The sequence below is a fragment of the Cuculus canorus genome, chromosome 23, assembly GCF_017976375.1.
Source record: "Cuculus canorus isolate bCucCan1 chromosome 23, bCucCan1.pri, whole genome shotgun sequence".
In the NCBI taxonomy this organism is placed as follows: domain Eukaryota; kingdom Metazoa; phylum Chordata; class Aves; order Cuculiformes; family Cuculidae; genus Cuculus; species Cuculus canorus.
In genome coordinates, this window is record NC_071423.1 from 4,224,785 (window position 1) to 4,240,372 (window position 15,588).

Here is a 15,588-nt window from a genome sequence, read left to right on the forward strand (position 1 = left end):
TTCGGTTACAGACGGTACCGGAGGACACTGGAATGTGCGCTATTCCCTAGACCAGCACCGCGCGGGGCTACAACAGGGACGGCCACTCGGTTCAACCACCCTCCAGCCAACGCAGGGAAAGAAAAGCTCCCGGGATGCTGGAGCCAACCTCGGCTCCCTTACACATCACCCAGGCTGGCGGCTCTCGGCCGCGACGGAGTGAGCAGGGAAGAGGGAACGGGATCCAGTGCCAAGGGAGTGCCGCTGGCAGAGAGACCACGGACTGCTTTGGCAGAGGACCCACGGAAGGCAGGGATGCTCTCCCGGGACACGGGTTTGGGGCGTTTCCTTCCCACCTGCGTGCTCGGAGCCCACGGCAGAACTGCCAGAGATGAGCCCAGAGCCACGCAGGGGAGATGAGCTCTGAAGGCAGCACAGCCTGTGCCACCAGGGCAGGAGAAGGAACAGCTCCAGGAGAGCAGATGCTACACCACTGTTGCTCCTTTTTGGATCAATTTCTCCCCAGCCCCTTCCTAAAAAACAGCACTTCCTTCTGGTCCATTCTCAAGCACTGAGAAAGAGGGCTGGTTTGGGACAAGTCAATCTCCACGGCTGCTTGCAGGCAAAGCCAGGAACCTCTGAGAGCACCAAGAAGGCCCAGGGAAGGACACACACACCCAGTCTGTACCCACTTAAACCTCCTCCAAAGCCCAGGACAGAGAGCCCATAACCAGGACAAAATGTTCTCCCTCCCACCCGAGCATTTGGAGCCACAGCCTGTGCTACCTCAGAGCTCTCTTGGAGCCAGAGAGGTGGAGAGACAGCATAAGTGTAGAGAAAAGGACTAAAGCTGAATCTCCCTTCCCACCCCACACCCAGCTCTGACACCGAGGCCAGCTTGCTCCACCTCTACCAGACAGAAGGTCCAGAGAAGGGAGGCATCTCCCTGCTATCTTAATGCCTGCTTTCACCGACAGAACCAAGAGCTGAAGGCCGAGGAGGAATTAGAATGGCAGAACCAACAATGGTACAGCACGCGATGCCTCAGAACGGGAGGAAACGATGGCTGACAGATGCTGGGGCTGAGCTCCAGGTGTCTTCAGGGGAGGAAGGGATGGGTCCGAGCCAGGTTCTCTGTGGAGATCTTGCTTTTCTGCCCACCAGTAAAAATCTGCCAAAGAAATGGGTAGCCTTTCCCTGCCCCGAGCAGGTCACTTCTCTGCCAAGACTGTCCATGACCCAGGAAGGCTGCAGGTGGCACAGAGCCCATGCCAGGGCAGAGGGGGCTGTGGCGTTCCCGACATTCAGAATAAACTGCGGCCTCTTTTTATGTTTTTTTTTGTTAAATTTAAAAATTTCTTCCTTTGTGGCTCCCCCGGCTGTGTTACAGGATCTCATACTTGTCCACCAGGAAGGTGGTCTCAGTGGAAAACCTCACTGGGCTGTTCCCGTCTACCTGGGTCACTTTGGTCACCTGTGGAAACAACAACAGAGTTAACTCAGCACCCAGTGCTACTCCTCAGCGCTTTCTGACACGGGGCTGGTCACAAGAATCGCCCCAGAGCTTCCCAACCACATGTCTGCCCTGGGAGAAAAACCTTTGTTCTCAGGGAACCTGATTTTCCACAGGGGTTGTGCCCGCTGAAAGTGGCCTGCGAGGAGTTCAGCAGCCACTAGCTACGGTTCAGCAGGGACAGCCTGCCAGCCACGTGCTGAGCAGCACTGTGCCTTGGATGGATTCGAAGGCTGAGGGAAATTAATGATTACTGAAGCGTGAAGGCACAACCAGAGCTGCAGGCAAGCTCTGGGAAGCTGAAACTGCCACTCCTGCCTGCATCTTAAGTGCCTTGGTGAGGCCCTGGCCCAGGTTGCCCAGCGCAGTGGTGGCTGCCCATCCCTGGAGGGGTTCCAGGCCAGGTTGGATGGGGCTTGGAGCCCCTGATCCAGTAGGAGGGTTGGACCTTCATGGGCTTTGAGGTCCCTTCCAATCCAAACCATTCCCTGATTCTACCTTAATGCTGCCATCTCATCTGGTGCCACGGCAGGGCCCGCACACCGCAGCAGGTGACAGAGGTGGCCAGAAAGAGGCCAGAGTGACACCAGGCCAGCAGCGCCCATACCTGTATGTTGCAATAGTTCTTTTTGGAGACGAAGGAGACTTGCACAGGGAAGAAGTCGTTTGGCTGTCCTGCTATGCTGAACTCCAGGCTGCCGCTCTTGTTTTTGGCATCTATCATTGGCAGGCACCACTCTAGGAGGTTTCTCCGGCTGTCGTGGCGGTACTCGCCATCGATCTCCCCGATCACTGGGGCACCAACGCCAGACCTAGAGCCAGCAATGAGAAGCTACAATAGCTCACCTGCAGGGAGCTCAGGAAACGCTTGCTGAGCCCATTGGCACAAATCAGAGAGGGGAGGGAACTGAGGGGATCCAAGACAGCGCTTGTTAGCACTGCCAGACGAGGAACACTGCTTACGGCAGGGGGATGGTGATGACCACGTCATTCAGCTCTAGGCTCTCCTCTTGCAACTCATACTCGATGTTAACGTCACAGCTGTTCCCGCTTTCTGAGGGCCAGCAGTTAACTGTGGGCACAGAAACCGCGTGCTGAACTACATGCCTGGAACAGGCTCCCACAAGATGACGCACTTCACTTTGGAAAGCAAAGTCAGCCCCAAAAAACGCCAACTTTAAGAAAAGTTGGGGTTTTTTCACTACAGAAAACACACACTGCCAAGAACAACAGGTATCACCAAACAGAAGACAGATGGCATCTCCCACACCTCACAAGGCTCCAGACAGGGGCTACGAACCTGCAGCCCGTGGGTGAACAGCCGCCCAAGACCCCAGAGGCAGGCTCGCACTCACTTGTCAATGGAATGAAAGACTCTTCCGTGGTCTGCAACCTCCATTTCAGCACACCCACGTCACTGTTAATAGGGAATGACTTCTCCGGGTTCTTCAAACCAATCTGCGACTCTGCAGTGAAGAGTTTCTTGTCCACATTTGGGTGAGTCTGAAAGGAAACACATGCCCCAGCTGTAACCCTGAGCCTACAGGGAGAACCGTACATGGGGAATGCAGGTTCCAACCAGACAGCCCTGCACATCCTTGAGTATTTCCCTTGACAACATCCACACCACTGTGCTCCTCACTCAGAAGCCAAACCAAAGCACACCTCCTTCTTGCCCTGGGATTCTCTCCAGAGAGTGCTGATCCGCTAGGAAGGATCCACACCACCACAAATTTTAACTTGCCACTGCACCGGAGACTCCACTAAGGCACACTGTTATCCAGGCTGACAACTAGACAAGAACTTCAACAACTTGCAAGATCCTGATGACCCGTAACAGGCATTTTTCTTCAAGAAAAGGCCTGTATGTGAGGCTTCAAGGAGGCTGTATGTGAGAATCTTACAAGCTGACTGACTGCAAGGCCTCCAGCTGCAGGAATTATCTCAGAGGCAGCAGTGACAGGACATGAGGAGAAAAGGGATTCCAGGTAACAGCTGGATCCCTCAGCATAGTAACCTAACACTCCTGCTCAACGGCTAATGCTCGTGTCACACAAATGAGCCTCAAGCAGCACACCAGGCTGCAGCAAAGTCCACCGGAGACCAGACAGCACGCCAGCACACATTCCTGGAAGGATAAGGCTCCCCAGGCCGGAAGATAAGCTCACAGCATGGATTTATTCAGTGAACTTCAACCTTTTCAGCATGGGCAGGCCTTGAGTTGGCGCTGCAGTAATGTCTGCAGTGACTACTCCCACTTCCAATGCCACAGGACAGTAACAAGCTCAAATACCTACAATACTTTGCGCCGGAGAGCAGCAGGAGCCTGTTCAACCAACGCAACACCTAATGGGCTTTACCTGTAGCTGCACTCCTCGTTTGTCCTCATTTTCTAAGTGCAGGCGAATCCGTGCAAACTTCTCGTCGGAAATGTGCAGCATGATCATGCCGTGCAGCTCCATGTTCTGCAGCCCTCCATCACGGCCACAAGTCAGAGAGATTTTCTCTTCTATTTTCATGTGCACGCTAAAGGGTCAGAAAAAAAAGCAGGATTCTCAAGTCCTGTGCATGGCACCCAACAGGGCAGACAAGAGCTCCGTTTTCTGCAAGGATGGGCTGTGTGTGGTGGACAGGGGCTCCCACGAGCGCGATGGCTCCAAACGGAATGGCATGGGCAGCAGAGCAGATGCTGCTCTGACAGGGTAGCCTGGGGGCACGCAGCTCTGCATCGGATGGAAGCCCAGATACACAGCAAGGATACTGTGAGCTAACACACCGTTCGCTCGAGCTCACAGCACTGGAAGGTTCTGAATTACTACTTGTAAAGTGAACCGTGAACGCTTCCATCCTGAGCCACAGTAAGGCAGGAACTGTTTGTGTCTAGGGTACAGAAAAAACAGTGTCTCTCTTCAGGAACAGAGGCACAGCGATTCCCAACCTCAGCTAAGCAATGGTTGTACATTCCATTTTAATGAGGGCAATTCCTGACCAACCTAGTAATCTGCCTTTGTGCTGCTGTGCTTTCCAAGGTTTTGCCCCCCATCTTTTAAAATTCACAAGCTGAGGGAGCGCACCAGACCTGAAAGGGAGGCAAAAGCCCATTTGGAAAATGGAAAAGGAAGCTGGCGCTCAAAGCAACACGCACAAGCCAAGGGCCGTAAGGAGCCTGGTGTCAAAGCAAGAGCAATACCCACCTCTCCACGTTAACTGGAGGAGCAAGAACCTTGGCTGCTTCAGTAGAGCGCTTGCCTACAGAAGTCATGATGTTTTCTCCTTCTGATTTCAGTTTGTCCACAAAGTTGTCCACCTCCTTCCCCTTTGCGCCGAGTTTCAGAGCCTTACTGGGACCTGAGGGCCTGAAGAAAAGGCAGAGGAATTTCCTGGTCAGCTCAAGCAGCAGAGCCCTCTTCCTCAGACACCTCAGAGTGCTGTAGCCTGACTATCCCAAATACATGGCCTTCACCCCCACAGTGTTTTCGAAGGAGAAGGCACATGAAATCCATGACCTTGTGTGACAGGATGCCGAGTTACAAATAATATTTGGATTCTGAGTATTATCAGTGGCCGGGTCCTCTTTCTCCCTCATAATGAGGAGACCATCAAGGGCTCCAGAGAGCCTACGGGACGCTGGAGTGGCACACAGCACAAATATGTCTCGGTAATAAAAGGGGGTCTCAGGAATGGGCAATGGACACCGGCACACCAGCACACTGATACTAAAAGCTTAACGTGCACAGATGGCAAAGCCGCAGGAGGCTTTCCAATGGCAGGACCCACCTGGCAGGCGCCGGTGCCACCTTGGGCTTTTCCGTTTCGATGATGGTCTCCGTGATCATTGCTGCCGTTATGCCTCCAGACACAGCCGAGCTACCAAAGCCACCAAATCCAGGTGCCTTTTTGCCCTGTCTCTCTGCATCCCTCCTGGCCTGCTGTAACTCCTTCGCTTTGCGGCGCATCTCAGCTTTTGCTTCGCGCTCCTGAGTCTGAAGCAAGAGACAAAAGGCTGACAGGGCTCTGCCATCTCAGCCTTGCCCTGCACAGGAGCTGAGAGCATTTGTTCGTGAAGCAAATTAAAACGAAACAAGATGGGCATTTAGATCACTGAAAAGCTAAATAATGTTATGATCCCCTTCAAAGTGGAGTAACCTTTGCACAAAGCCAGCAGTGTTTCCCAGACAGAGCACCCCATAGCAGGCTTGCAGTCACTGCCGCTCACCTCTCGCACGGCTCGGAACACCTTTTCTTCATGAGATTCCATCTCCGTGAAGGTCCGGATTTGTGCCAGGTTAACATTCTCACGGTAGCCCAGGGCAACGATTTCATCAAAGGCAAAAATCAGGTCGAAGCAGTGGTCGGAGATCTCGTTCTCCTCCAGAGCTCGGCAATATTCAGGGATCTAGAGAGGAGAAAGCATTTTAAAGGAGTATCTGTAGACAATACCACCGAAACATTTTTTTTTCCTGCCAACTTTGGCCTTCACAGCTGTGCTGGACCCTCCGAGGAGCAGAACACCACTGCACTGCTCTTCCCAACCTCACACTGCCAATAAACAAGATAAGGTTTTGCCATTGTTTGTTTTTCTGCACTGAAACACTCTTACAACTCCTCAGCTTTGCTGTGACATCAACTCAGAGGAACATAAACGGACACTGGGGCCAGCATATCTCCTCAAAATCCTTTGGCTGCACAAAGGCAGCAGCACAAACTCGTTGCTCAGAAACGCACGTAAAGTAGCTGCACTTCTAAGTGCTGCTCTGCTGTGTTATTTTTAGAAGTAGTACAGGTGTGTCTTAAAGAATACAGAGAATATTTAATGCTGAATTTACAACATCAGCCCTTTGGTCTCACCAGCTCAACTGCAACCAAAAATTTTTCAGGTGTAACTCAAGAACACCATTTAAACTCCAAATGTTACTTCCAGGGTCTGGAAAATACTGTTGCCAAGCAGCATGTCAGCACCAGCTCAGCAAGAAGCTCTCACACTGGCTACACACGCAAAGCAACCGACCCTTACCACTCTGGAGAAGAGTCGGAGTGTTTCCAGGTCTTCCAGGATGTTGCTGTTCTTGGTGGTGATCAGCACCATGTAGAGCTTCTCCATCGGCTGGTAGACGTACCGCACGCTCTCCGTCTCAACAAAAGTGTGCTGCTTCCCTGTGTTCATCAGCTTCGGGAACGCCGCCAGCAGCCCCTCGATGCGGGTCCGGGTCATCTCCACGAACTGCCGGGAGACGATGGCCTTTCCCGCCTTTGTGCAGACGGCTGCCGCCAACAGCACCTACGGAGAAGGCGAGCGCTGGTCAGCTGGGCTCTCACACTGCGCAGCTTCAGAGACAGGATCGCTGCCACCGTCTCCCTTCACCTTTAGCACGCAATCAGCTAACTCTCCTTAAACACCCAATTAATTCTGTGACCAGCAAAGGGAATCAAACAGAGCAGATTCACCTCTGCTTTTCTCTTGCTCTGTTTTGCTGTCTGGCTACCCAGAATGAAAGCTCCCAGTACTCCCACACAAACCAACCCGCTCCTACACACACAGAGCTGCAACCCCACCTCCAATGGCCTCAAAGGAGGCTCCGGGTTATTGGTTTCTCTGTCAGCCCAGCCCCAGCACACACCTAAACACAGGGATATTGTAAAACAGGACCTTTCCTCCCAACGTAAAGCAGAGCCAGGTTAATAAACCCTTGGCAGCTGTGTTAATCACGGCCCTTGGATGGCTCTCCTGGGCACTTTGGAGATGTTATCACACCACAACACAAAGGCAGTATGGCAGTTGCCAACCTACGTCTCATCATTCTCTCAGACTCCCTAGGGTTCCTCCTCACGTTTCTCTCTCGCAGATCAGGTCCTTAATTAACTTTGTCAGGATGAGGCAGCTTCTGCAGTTAAGATGTTTTACATCCCCAGTCACTGTTATCGCCGGCTATCTGACAGTGACGGAAGAACAAGCAATTGCCCCATGGGATGATTTCAATTGCCGGGCTCTTCCTAGGCTGCCAGGGGCTTTGCAAATTCACCACTCGGTGACAGCATACCCAGAGCGCTGACAGGTCAGAACTACACTGCCTCTAGGTAAGCACTCTCTGACAGAGCACAGACCACGGTGCAAGGAAACCACTCAGCGCCAAGGAGCCCCACTGCACCCGGATCAGCTCTTTACGTGAGCAGACTGCTGGCGTGGAATATCGCTGTGGATCGGTGTGGAGGCACAGGCCTACCCAGAGAGAACGGAGCTCCCAGCATTACACTGCGTGCTGACCAAAGGCAGCTGCCGGCCCCGCTGCCCCTAACACCCTCCGCAGCAGCGCCCTGTCAGTGCAGCCCGGCCGCTGCTCACCCCGCCTCGACCATGGCAGGGCCGGCCCGGGTCCCCCCGGGCCTGAAGGACCTCCTCGAGCTTTGATGCCTCTCTTTCCGAAGGCCACAGCTGACACCCCAGGCACGGCCACCCCAAGAGCGGTCTGGCCGCCCCTCCTCAACTTTTCACCTCCCCCAGAGCCCTGCCTCACCCTCCCAGGCCCGGCCGTTCCCTTAAGGGCCACTGCCCACCCGGAGGCTCGGATGCTCCCCACACCTCCGGCGCCTGTCGCCCACCGTCCCCGATTGCTGGTGGCCTCTCCCGAGGGCCAGAAGCCCCACCCGAGGTCATTCATTCCCACAAAAAGGCCAGAGTCCCCTCTCGAGACCACTCACCCCCCAAGGTCCGTCACCCTCACATGGGCCACAGACCCCCCCGAGGCCTGTCACCCCTCCCGAGGCCCAGAGCGCCCCGAGGCCATTCATCCCCACAAAGGCCCGACTCCCTTCCCGAAGCCATTCACCCCCCGAGGCCTGTCACCCCCACACAGGCCACAGCCCCCCAACGCCATTCACCCGCCCGAGACCTGTCACCCCACATGGGCCAAAGCCCCCCCCGAGTCCATTCACACCCCGAGGCCTACCAGCCCCCCGAAGGCCGCAGCCCCCCGCCAGGCCGCGGTCCCGCAGCGCCGCCCTGTCCCGTGCCCCCGCGCCGCCTGGCGGCCCCCCTCCTACCCCCTGGGCTCCCCGCGGGCCCTGCCCCGCTCCGCGGTCCCCCCCCGGCGCTCACCATGCTGGCGGCGGCGCGGGGCCCGGCGCTGGCTGCGCGTCCCTCGGGCAGCCCCACAAGATGGCGGCGCCACGTCCGCACCCGGAAGTGACGTCACGCGCGGCACGCTCGTCGGGGGCGGGGCCTCGTGGTGGGGGCGGGGGCCGTGAGGCGGTCGCCATGGCGACGGCGGCGCGGGGCCGAGCGGGGCCGAGCGGGGCCGGGATCGGGGCCGCGATCGGGCCCGGGGCGCCCCCCCAGCCCCGCCTGCTCGAGAACCGCCCCTACGACGAGAGCCTGGAGCTCAACGAAGCCCCGAGCCCGCCCGGGACGCGCGGGTCCCGCCGCTCTGGGCCTCCCGGGGCGCGCGGCCGCCCACAGGTACGGCGGGGGGGCCGGGCGGGGCGGGGTGGCCGGGGGGATCCACGTGGGGTCCCGGTGGGATCTGGTGAGGGGTCCTGGTTGGGGTACGGTGGGGGGATCCGGTTGGGATCCAGTGGGGGGTCCCGGTGGGATCCGTTTGGGATCCGGTGTGGGGTGCTGCTGAGGTCCAGGTGGGATCTGGCAGGAGGTCCCAGTTGGGATCCGTTTGGGGTCCAGCAGGAGGACCTGGTAGGATCCAGTTGGGATCGGGTGGGGGGTCCCAGTCGAATCTAGGGAGGGTCCCAGTTGGGGTCGATTTGGGATCCAGCAGGGGGTCCCAGTGGGATCCATCTGGGATCCAGTTGGGGGGGTCCTGGTGAGGCTCACCGAGGCCCTATCCCTACTGCCTAGGAGGAGTTGGCAGCCGCCCTCATCGAGGACGAGGATGACGAGGACGACGACTCCGAGGAAGAGGATTCCTCTGAATCAGACTCAGAGGACTCGGAGGATCACGAGGCCACGCTGGACGAGTGAGTGGCTGGTGGAGCTGGGATCTGGTGCCGGGCGAGTTGCCATATGGCCGCCTTTAGTGTGCACAGTGCCCTGTGGGTGAGCATGGCCGCAGTGATCGGGGCAGGCAGCGCCTTCATCCTCACTCCTGGGTGGCCCGGGAGGAAGAGGTTCGTCTGTGGGGCGAAGCGCAGCTCCCAGGGCAGCTCCTCCGCCCATCCCTGTGTCCTGCTTTGCCGCACTGGCCAGCACTTGGTGCTGGAAAAGGAACATCTCAAACACATAACCCTGCTCCTTTCCCACTGTTTTCAGCTCAAAACCCATTGCTGAACCCCCAGTTCTTGTCGTCTGTGCTGGTCGCTCACCAACCCTGTTGTTCCCTACTCAAGATCTTCATGATCCCCATCCACTGCCCTTCACTCACGTGTGTTTTTTCGCTGAATGTCACAGCAAAACATGGCCCAGCAGTGCTTTTTGTGTGCAAGAGGACTTTTCCTGACAGGCCCGATTGCCTCGTGTGTCAGCTCCCTTCACGATTCTTTCGCACCGCAGGATCTCAGCTCCTGCCTGCACAGAACCAACCACAAGTAAATCTCTGCACATGTTTCTCTTCCTTTCCCTAGGGATCTCGCGGATTTCGACTACCTGCCCGTGTCTTCTGAAATCAAGGAGCTCTTTGAATACACCAGGAGGTGAGCTGGGAAGGTCTTATCCCGATTCTGGCTCTCCATCATGCCAGTTGCGGGAACTTCACAGCCACCCCCGCTGCGGTGTTTTTCCAGGTACACTCCCAAACCAATAGAGATGCAGCACAAGCTGCAGCCTTTCATCCCGGACTTTATTCCTGCGGTTGGAGACATCGACGCTTTCCTAAAGGTACAGTTGCTTCGGCCTGGCCGTGCCTCCTGCTGAACTGGAATGTGGCATCGGTGCCAGAGGGGCACTCGGGCCAGGCCAACCCCACTGCAGGAACAACATTCCAGAGGCCTGGAACCATTTGCTGTGGTTCAGTCCCCTCCAATAGCACGGATGGGGCAAGGGCTGCGTTCTGCCTTGTCCAGCACTGTGTGTATTTCAGACAGCACTGTGCCGGCGGCTCCTATTGGAGAGAGCGCGCCTACCAGTTCTCTTGGGGCTGAGTTTAAACCACAGAAAGGCTCCACGAAACAGCCCTGACTTCCCCTGCCTTGAGGTCCCATAGGACACGGGGTCTCTGCCTCTCTGCAGGTTCCCCGTCCCGATGGCAAGCCGGACAACCTTGGCCTGCTGGTCCTGGATGAGCCGTCAACCAAGCAGTCAGATCCTACCGTACTTTCCCTCTGGCTGACAGAGAACTCCAAGCAGCACAATGTCACAGTGAGTCCCCAAGAGGGAGGAGGCGCTGACTGGGGCAAAACCACGGCATTTCACTCTCAGTTTTGTCCCTGTGTGACACCAGTGTCGCAGCACAGCTGATAACCTGGCTTTAAAAGCAGAAAACCTTCCCTTTGTCTTTAACATAACCTGCAACAGATCCAAGGCTTGCCTCAGGCAGGCCTAGTACAGACTTCGGATCCGTTCCCGTTTGGTTGTCACTGCCTGTTTTTTCCGAGCCCTCTGTTTCCCAGCTGCTCTTTGTCGGCAGGGATCAGTGGGTACTGGGACAAGCGGGAGAGGGGAACATTGGGGTTGTCAGGAGCCAGCACAGTGTTTGCAGAAAAGCCCCAGAACCCCATGGAGCGCTGACAGGTTTCTCTTTTCATTTCCAGCAGCAGATAAAGGTAAGGAGTGTGGAGAACGCCGAGAAGAACCCCAAAGCTATCGAGAGCTGGATTGAAAGCATCAGTGAGCTGCACCGCTGCAAGCCCCCCGCCACAGTCCATTACTCCAGGTGAGCCATTCCCAGCCTCCCACAGCCGCATGCAGCACAGGCTCTGCCTGGAGGGAGGCCGGTAGCACAGCCTGGGAGCAGGGAGTGAAACCAGAGAAGCATCTCTGAGAGGGAGAGACCACGCTGCTCTTCAGGGTGGTCGCTGGACACTGCTTCATTCTCTAGGAACTATGGTACTTGGATGAGTTTAACAGCTGGCACACAGAGGCTGAGACTGCGAGCTCGGGCTTGTTCCGTTGAATAAAAGTGCCCGCAGCACAGCTCGCTGCCGTCCGGTTAGGACGGAGGCTCTCCCTCACTGGCAGCAGGAAGCCATTTCAGGTGCCTGCGGTCCTGAAGATCATCTTTTCCCTGGCAGGCCGATGCCCGACATTGAGACCCTCATGCAGGAATGGTCCCCGGAATTTGAGGAGCTCTTGGGAAAGGTATATTGTCCGGGCAACCAGTATTAGCTCAGCGCATGGTGTTAGAAACCACGGAAGCCGGGTTCCTGGTCTTTTCTAAGCCCTTTGCCTGCAACCTAGCCTGTTCCTGTTTTATTCCTGCTTATTGTTCCCGCCTGGCCAGAGGATGGGGAATAGCCCAGCGCCTGAAATCCAGGCAGCTGCCCAGCGGGGACACTGGCGCTCTCGGGCCCTGGCTGTGTGGGAGCAGAGCTGAGAGCCCGCTCTGTTCCAGGTGGGCCTCCCGACTGCGGAGCTGGACTGCGCACTGGCTGACTACGTTGACATGATCTGTGGTAAGGGGGGAAGCAAGAGTGCTGCTGGCCTGGTGCTGGTGTAAACCAACAGCCCTGCAGGTGCAGGTTCGGCTCTGAGTGGCTGGGATCACCTCCACTACCTTCAGAGGAAGCCAGCTCCTGTGCCGCAGGCACCTGCAGCCTCTGAGGAGCTGCGGGTGGAGCAGTGGTGGGCAGAGGGATGCTCGGGGCAGCGCGGACACTCAGGGCAGCGGGGACACTCGGAGCAGCCCCGACACTCTCTCACTGCATCTGCTCTTGCTTGTAGCCATTCTGGACATCCCGGTGTACAAGAGTCGGATCCAGCCTCTGCACGTCCTCTTCTCCCTGTACTCAGAGTTCAAGAACTCGCAGGTAGGCAGCTCCAAACAGGAACCGCTTGCCCAGCTGGGAGCACTACCGCGTCTCTCTCCTTGCACTTGGCTTTGCTGTGGGTGTTTGCAAAGGGCTGGTAGCCTGCCAGAAAGCTCTTTGGAGAACGCTTCCAAGCTTCTTTTTCCCTCGTACCTCAGCATTGCACGAGGATCTCTGATGAGCCGCGGGGATGGCGTGCCGTGCTGTCATAGTCTGGCATAAGCACTGAAGGCTCTTCCCACCAAAGCCAGGGCGATGCTGAGCATGCAGCTCACAGAGCGGAAGCAGCTCACATTTTCAGGGGGCTCTGATTAATGAGAGTCAAACCTTTGCACTGATGTGTTCCATCCCTGCAGCATTTCAAGCCCTTGGCTGAGGGGAAGAAGAGTGGGAGCCTGGCATCCAACCCTCCATCACGAGTGGCAGAGGTGTTCAGCGTTACTTGAAGCTTTGCGTTGAACCCTTATCTCCTGGATCAATTCTTGCCACTGGACATCCAGACCAACTGGGTCAGCCTGGGAAGCCACCTGCAGCATTCCAGGAGCCTTCCTGGATACTGCGTAGCTGTTTCACATTCTCAGAGTAGGACTTTACTCATCACCTTTGTTGGAGAAGCTGCCCAGCTGCTCCAGTTTTGTTGTCCCCAAGCAGTTCAGCATTAAACCACTTCTTTCCGACAGACTCCCTGTGCCATGGATGCTGCAGGGCAGTGGTTCCTTGAGCTTGCGCTATGAGTGCTGGTGCAGGCAGGAATAAATTCCGTGCTCAAACATGGCACTTGGACCTGTCCACGTGGTCTGGGTCTGATCTCGCAACCACGAATCCCCTCTGCCCATTACTGAGCCCTTTATCTGCTCTCCAGCTGCCTCCAGGGAGGAATAACCAGCGTGGCACCACACAGACATATGAGTTGGGTTTATTGCTGTTCGAATGGCATTCTCCAGCCCCTGCGGTGCTGCCCACCTGGCCGCCACAGCTGGGGCTGGTGGATCACACGGCAAAGCTGGACAAGACCCTGCTAAAGCATGGCTCATGCTGGGGCGAGCCGCAGCGCTGGCCGTGTGGCGGAGCCTGGCTGCAAAGAGCTTTGGTGCATTTCTGGTTATAAGAGCCCATTTGTAAAGTGGACAGGTCAGATAAAAACACACTGTGGTATCGGCACGGCCACTGTGAGCCGCAGGGTGCAGCATAACACACAGCTGTACCCAGCATGGCCTCCCGGCACCCACGGCTGTGCCACTGCGCAGGCTGGTACATACCTGGGGCCTGGCAGCCTTGGCCGCTCACAGCCAGATTTCCTCACTGCTCACACTCGGCACCTTGTAGATGCGCCCAGATAACGGGAGCTGGACAAAACCTGTGGACAGAGCTCATTGCTGTCACCTTCCAGGGTGGCTGTGGAGGTTGGCGTCTCTGCAGCACAGTTTTCAGGGTGTTTGCCTGCCTCTGGCCCTCACCGAGCTTGCTGAAGGCCAAGGAGTTCTCCAGCCCCAGCAGAATACTGTCCTCTCCCCCGGCACTGGTTCCTGCGTCCCTGGGAGAAGCTGCAGGGAAAGAAAAGGGAGAGCGAGCCAAGACATCTGTGGCCAGCGTGTCCCTCTGCACCAGCAGCTCGGGGCTCACCTGCGAGGTCGCTGAGACGTAGGTCGGGCGGGAGGGAGCGGGTCTGGCGGGGCAGATGCGCTCCTTGGGGCCGCTCAGAGCTGCCGGAGAGGGAGCAGCTCCCTCCTGGTGGCTCCTGGCCTGGCACTGGCTTGGCCTGGTGGCATGCCAGGCCAGCAACGCAGGAGCCCAGGCCGAACACAGCACTCAGGGCCAGGGCTGCCCCGACGGCAACACCCAGGAGGGGCAGCTCCACGCGGGCTTGCAGCAGACCTGCAGGGACAGCACAGTGCCCTCAGCACCATTCTGCAGTGCCACCGTGCTACCCTGGCCCACTTCCGTGGGGCTGCTGTGCCACCCCAGCTCCCGGCAACCTTCTGTAGGGCCACCATGCCACCCCAGCACCTACCCGCGGGCAGGAGGGAGGCAGTGGTGACGCCCACGCTGTTGGCAGCGCTGACAGAGATGTTGCCGGCTGTGCTGCCAAGGTGGACGCGGAGCGAGTGGTTGGCCAGCCCCGGGTAGCGTGTGGCATCCAGGAAGACGAACTCGGAAGTGTTGGCCATCACGTGCCCGTCCTGGTCCACCCAAGCAATGCTGGCAGGCGGGTTGGCTCGCACCAGCACGGAGAGCAGCAGGAGGAGCCCGGCGCCCTCGACCTCCTGGTAGCGGGCGTCTGCCTGCAGGATCTCCGGCTTATCTGGACAACAAAGGGCAGTGAGCCAGGGCTGCGCAGCCTGGAGCAGTGTTTGCCTTGCCGGGGCCAGCAGGGTTTGCACGGGATGGACAAGACACTGAACTGCTCCAGCTGCGATGGACGCAGGTCCCAGTCGTGCTTGCAAGGCAGTGTCCCCCACGCACCCTCCCAGCACCCCTGGCCCGGGCAGGGCTGGCACCGCAGACCTTACACTGCACGTCAAGGAGGACGGAGGCGTTGAGGGTCTCCCCAGAGGCCGGATCCATCAGGGAGCAGTTGAGCTGGCGGTCAGAGCGCTGGGCGATGAGGGTGAGGGTGCTGGTGCTGCCCACAGCTGAGCAGTTGGCCTCCCGCCGCTGCCCATCCAGGTGCCAGCGCAGCGCAGTGCCAGAGGCCGCCGGGGGAGCCCGGCAGGTGAAGGTGTGGCTCTCGCCTTCCCGCAGTGTGCACCCCGCCAGCAGCCGCCCATCAATGGAGGGGCCCCGCTCTCCCAGCCCTGCCGGAGAGCCCGCTGAGCATCAGAGCCACAGCGCGGCCGTGTGCCGGAATCGGCCCCGCTGATGGAGCCGTGAGCCAGAACCCCCCAGCCTCACCTGCCAAGACGAGCACCGGGAGGCCGAGCAGCAGCAGGAGGGCAAAGGCAGCCCCTGGCCGGCCCCCAGGGTGCCCCACGGTGCTGGGGGAGAGGCACTGGAGCTGAGCCCCCACCATCCCGCTGCGGAGCAAGGCCGGAGGATGCTGCACCTTACCTGGAGCATCGCCGAGGCCGCATCCAGCCCTGCCTGCAGTGCGGCTCTGCGCCACGACCCGCGTGCAGGGGCGGACCCTGCGTGGCTGCGAGCATCCCTTGCGCTGGGCCCCACGCTGGGGTCATTCCCGCTGCAGCGCA

At 57.9% G+C, this 15,588-nt stretch overlaps 3 protein-coding genes across 9 annotated transcripts; 1 reads left to right on the plus strand and 2 right to left on the minus strand.

The window, feature by feature from the left end:
• Nucleotides 1–98: 98 nt before the first annotated feature.
• On the minus strand, nucleotides 99–8,706 carry ARCN1 (archain 1). Its single transcript, XM_054086769.1, has 10 exons — nucleotides 8,586–8,706; nucleotides 6,507–6,770; nucleotides 5,709–5,888; nucleotides 5,270–5,475; nucleotides 4,687–4,848; nucleotides 3,853–4,018; nucleotides 2,848–2,995; nucleotides 2,456–2,564; nucleotides 2,100–2,304; nucleotides 99–1,453 (listed from the first exon to the last, which is right to left on the minus strand). Exons 1-10 carry the CDS (start codon nucleotides 8,586–8,588, stop codon nucleotides 1,364–1,366), a joined length of 1,533 nt encoding a protein of 510 aa, XP_053942744.1. The 5' UTR covers nucleotides 8,589–8,706; the 3' UTR covers nucleotides 99–1,363.
• A 19-nt stretch (nucleotides 8,707–8,725) lies between these two features.
• IFT46 (intraflagellar transport 46) lies at nucleotides 8,726–13,082 on the plus strand. 2 transcript variants are annotated; one of them, XM_054086783.1, is made up of 10 exons: nucleotides 8,726–8,945; nucleotides 9,339–9,457; nucleotides 10,061–10,129; nucleotides 10,220–10,313; nucleotides 10,665–10,793; nucleotides 11,189–11,307; nucleotides 11,666–11,732; nucleotides 11,986–12,046; nucleotides 12,315–12,400; nucleotides 12,757–13,082. In XM_054086783.1, the coding sequence occupies exons 1-10, from the start codon at nucleotides 8,745–8,747 to the stop codon at nucleotides 12,844–12,846; spliced, it is 1,035 nt and encodes a 344-aa protein (XP_053942758.1). In that variant the 5' UTR covers nucleotides 8,726–8,744; the 3' UTR covers nucleotides 12,847–13,082. The 2 variants fall into 2 exon arrangements, with proteins under 2 accessions (XP_053942758.1, XP_053942757.1); XM_054086782.1 differs by having other exon boundaries at nucleotides 11,186–11,307; nucleotides 12,757–13,080.
• Nucleotides 13,037–15,580, minus strand: TMEM25 (transmembrane protein 25). 6 transcript variants are annotated; one of them, XM_054086781.1, is made up of 7 exons: nucleotides 15,293–15,580; nucleotides 14,911–15,195; nucleotides 14,412–14,702; nucleotides 14,024–14,275; nucleotides 13,858–13,944; nucleotides 13,660–13,757; nucleotides 13,037–13,137 (listed from the first exon to the last, which is right to left on the minus strand). In XM_054086781.1, exons 1-6 carry the CDS (start codon nucleotides 15,408–15,410, stop codon nucleotides 13,684–13,686), a joined length of 1,107 nt encoding a protein of 368 aa, XP_053942756.1. In that variant the 5' UTR covers nucleotides 15,411–15,580; the 3' UTR covers nucleotides 13,037–13,137; nucleotides 13,660–13,683. The 6 variants fall into 6 exon arrangements, with proteins under 6 accessions (XP_053942756.1, XP_053942753.1, XP_053942755.1 ...); XM_054086780.1 differs by lacking the exon at nucleotides 13,037–13,137 and adding an exon at nucleotides 13,271–13,498; XM_054086778.1 differs by having other exon boundaries at nucleotides 13,858–14,275.
• Nucleotides 15,581–15,588: the final 8 nt, after the last annotated feature.

What these genes read in the sequence shown, in the direction of transcription:
- ARCN1 (XM_054086769.1), bottom strand. An exon ending in GTGGCACCGGCGCCTGCCAG is followed by an intron (nt 4,849 to 5,269) that starts GTGGGTCCTGCC and finishes CCTTTTCTTCAG; the next exon opens with GCCCTCAGGTCCCAGTAAGG. An exon ending in AACGAGGAGTGCAGCTACAG is followed by an intron (nt 2,996 to 3,852) that starts GTAAAGCCCATT and finishes GTTTCCTTTCAG; the next exon opens with ACTCACCCAAATGTGGACAA.
- IFT46 (XM_054086782.1), top strand. Translation starts at nt 8,745, where the DNA reads ATGGCGACGGCGGCGCGGGGCCGAGCGGGGCCGAGCGGGGCCGGGATC. An exon ending in GGGCGCGCGGCCGCCCACAG is followed by an intron (nt 8,946 to 9,338) that starts GTACGGCGGGGG and finishes CCTACTGCCTAG; the next exon opens with GAGGAGTTGGCAGCCGCCCT. An exon ending in CTCTTTGAATACACCAGGAG is followed by an intron (nt 10,130 to 10,219) that starts GTGAGCTGGGAA and finishes GTGTTTTTCCAG; the next exon opens with GTACACTCCCAAACCAATAG.
- TMEM25 (XM_054086778.1), bottom strand. Translation starts at nt 15,410, where the DNA reads ATGGTGGGGGCTCAGCTCCAGTGCCTCTCCCCCAGCACCGTGGGGCAC. An exon ending in CCCGGTGCTCGTCTTGGCAG is followed by an intron (nt 15,196 to 15,292) that starts GTGAGGCTGGGG and finishes GCTCTCCGGCAG; the next exon opens with GGCTGGGAGAGCGGGGCCCC. An exon ending in CGTCCTCCTTGACGTGCAGT is followed by an intron (nt 14,703 to 14,910) that starts GTAAGGTCTGCG and finishes TTTGTTGTCCAG; the next exon opens with ATAAGCCGGAGATCCTGCAG.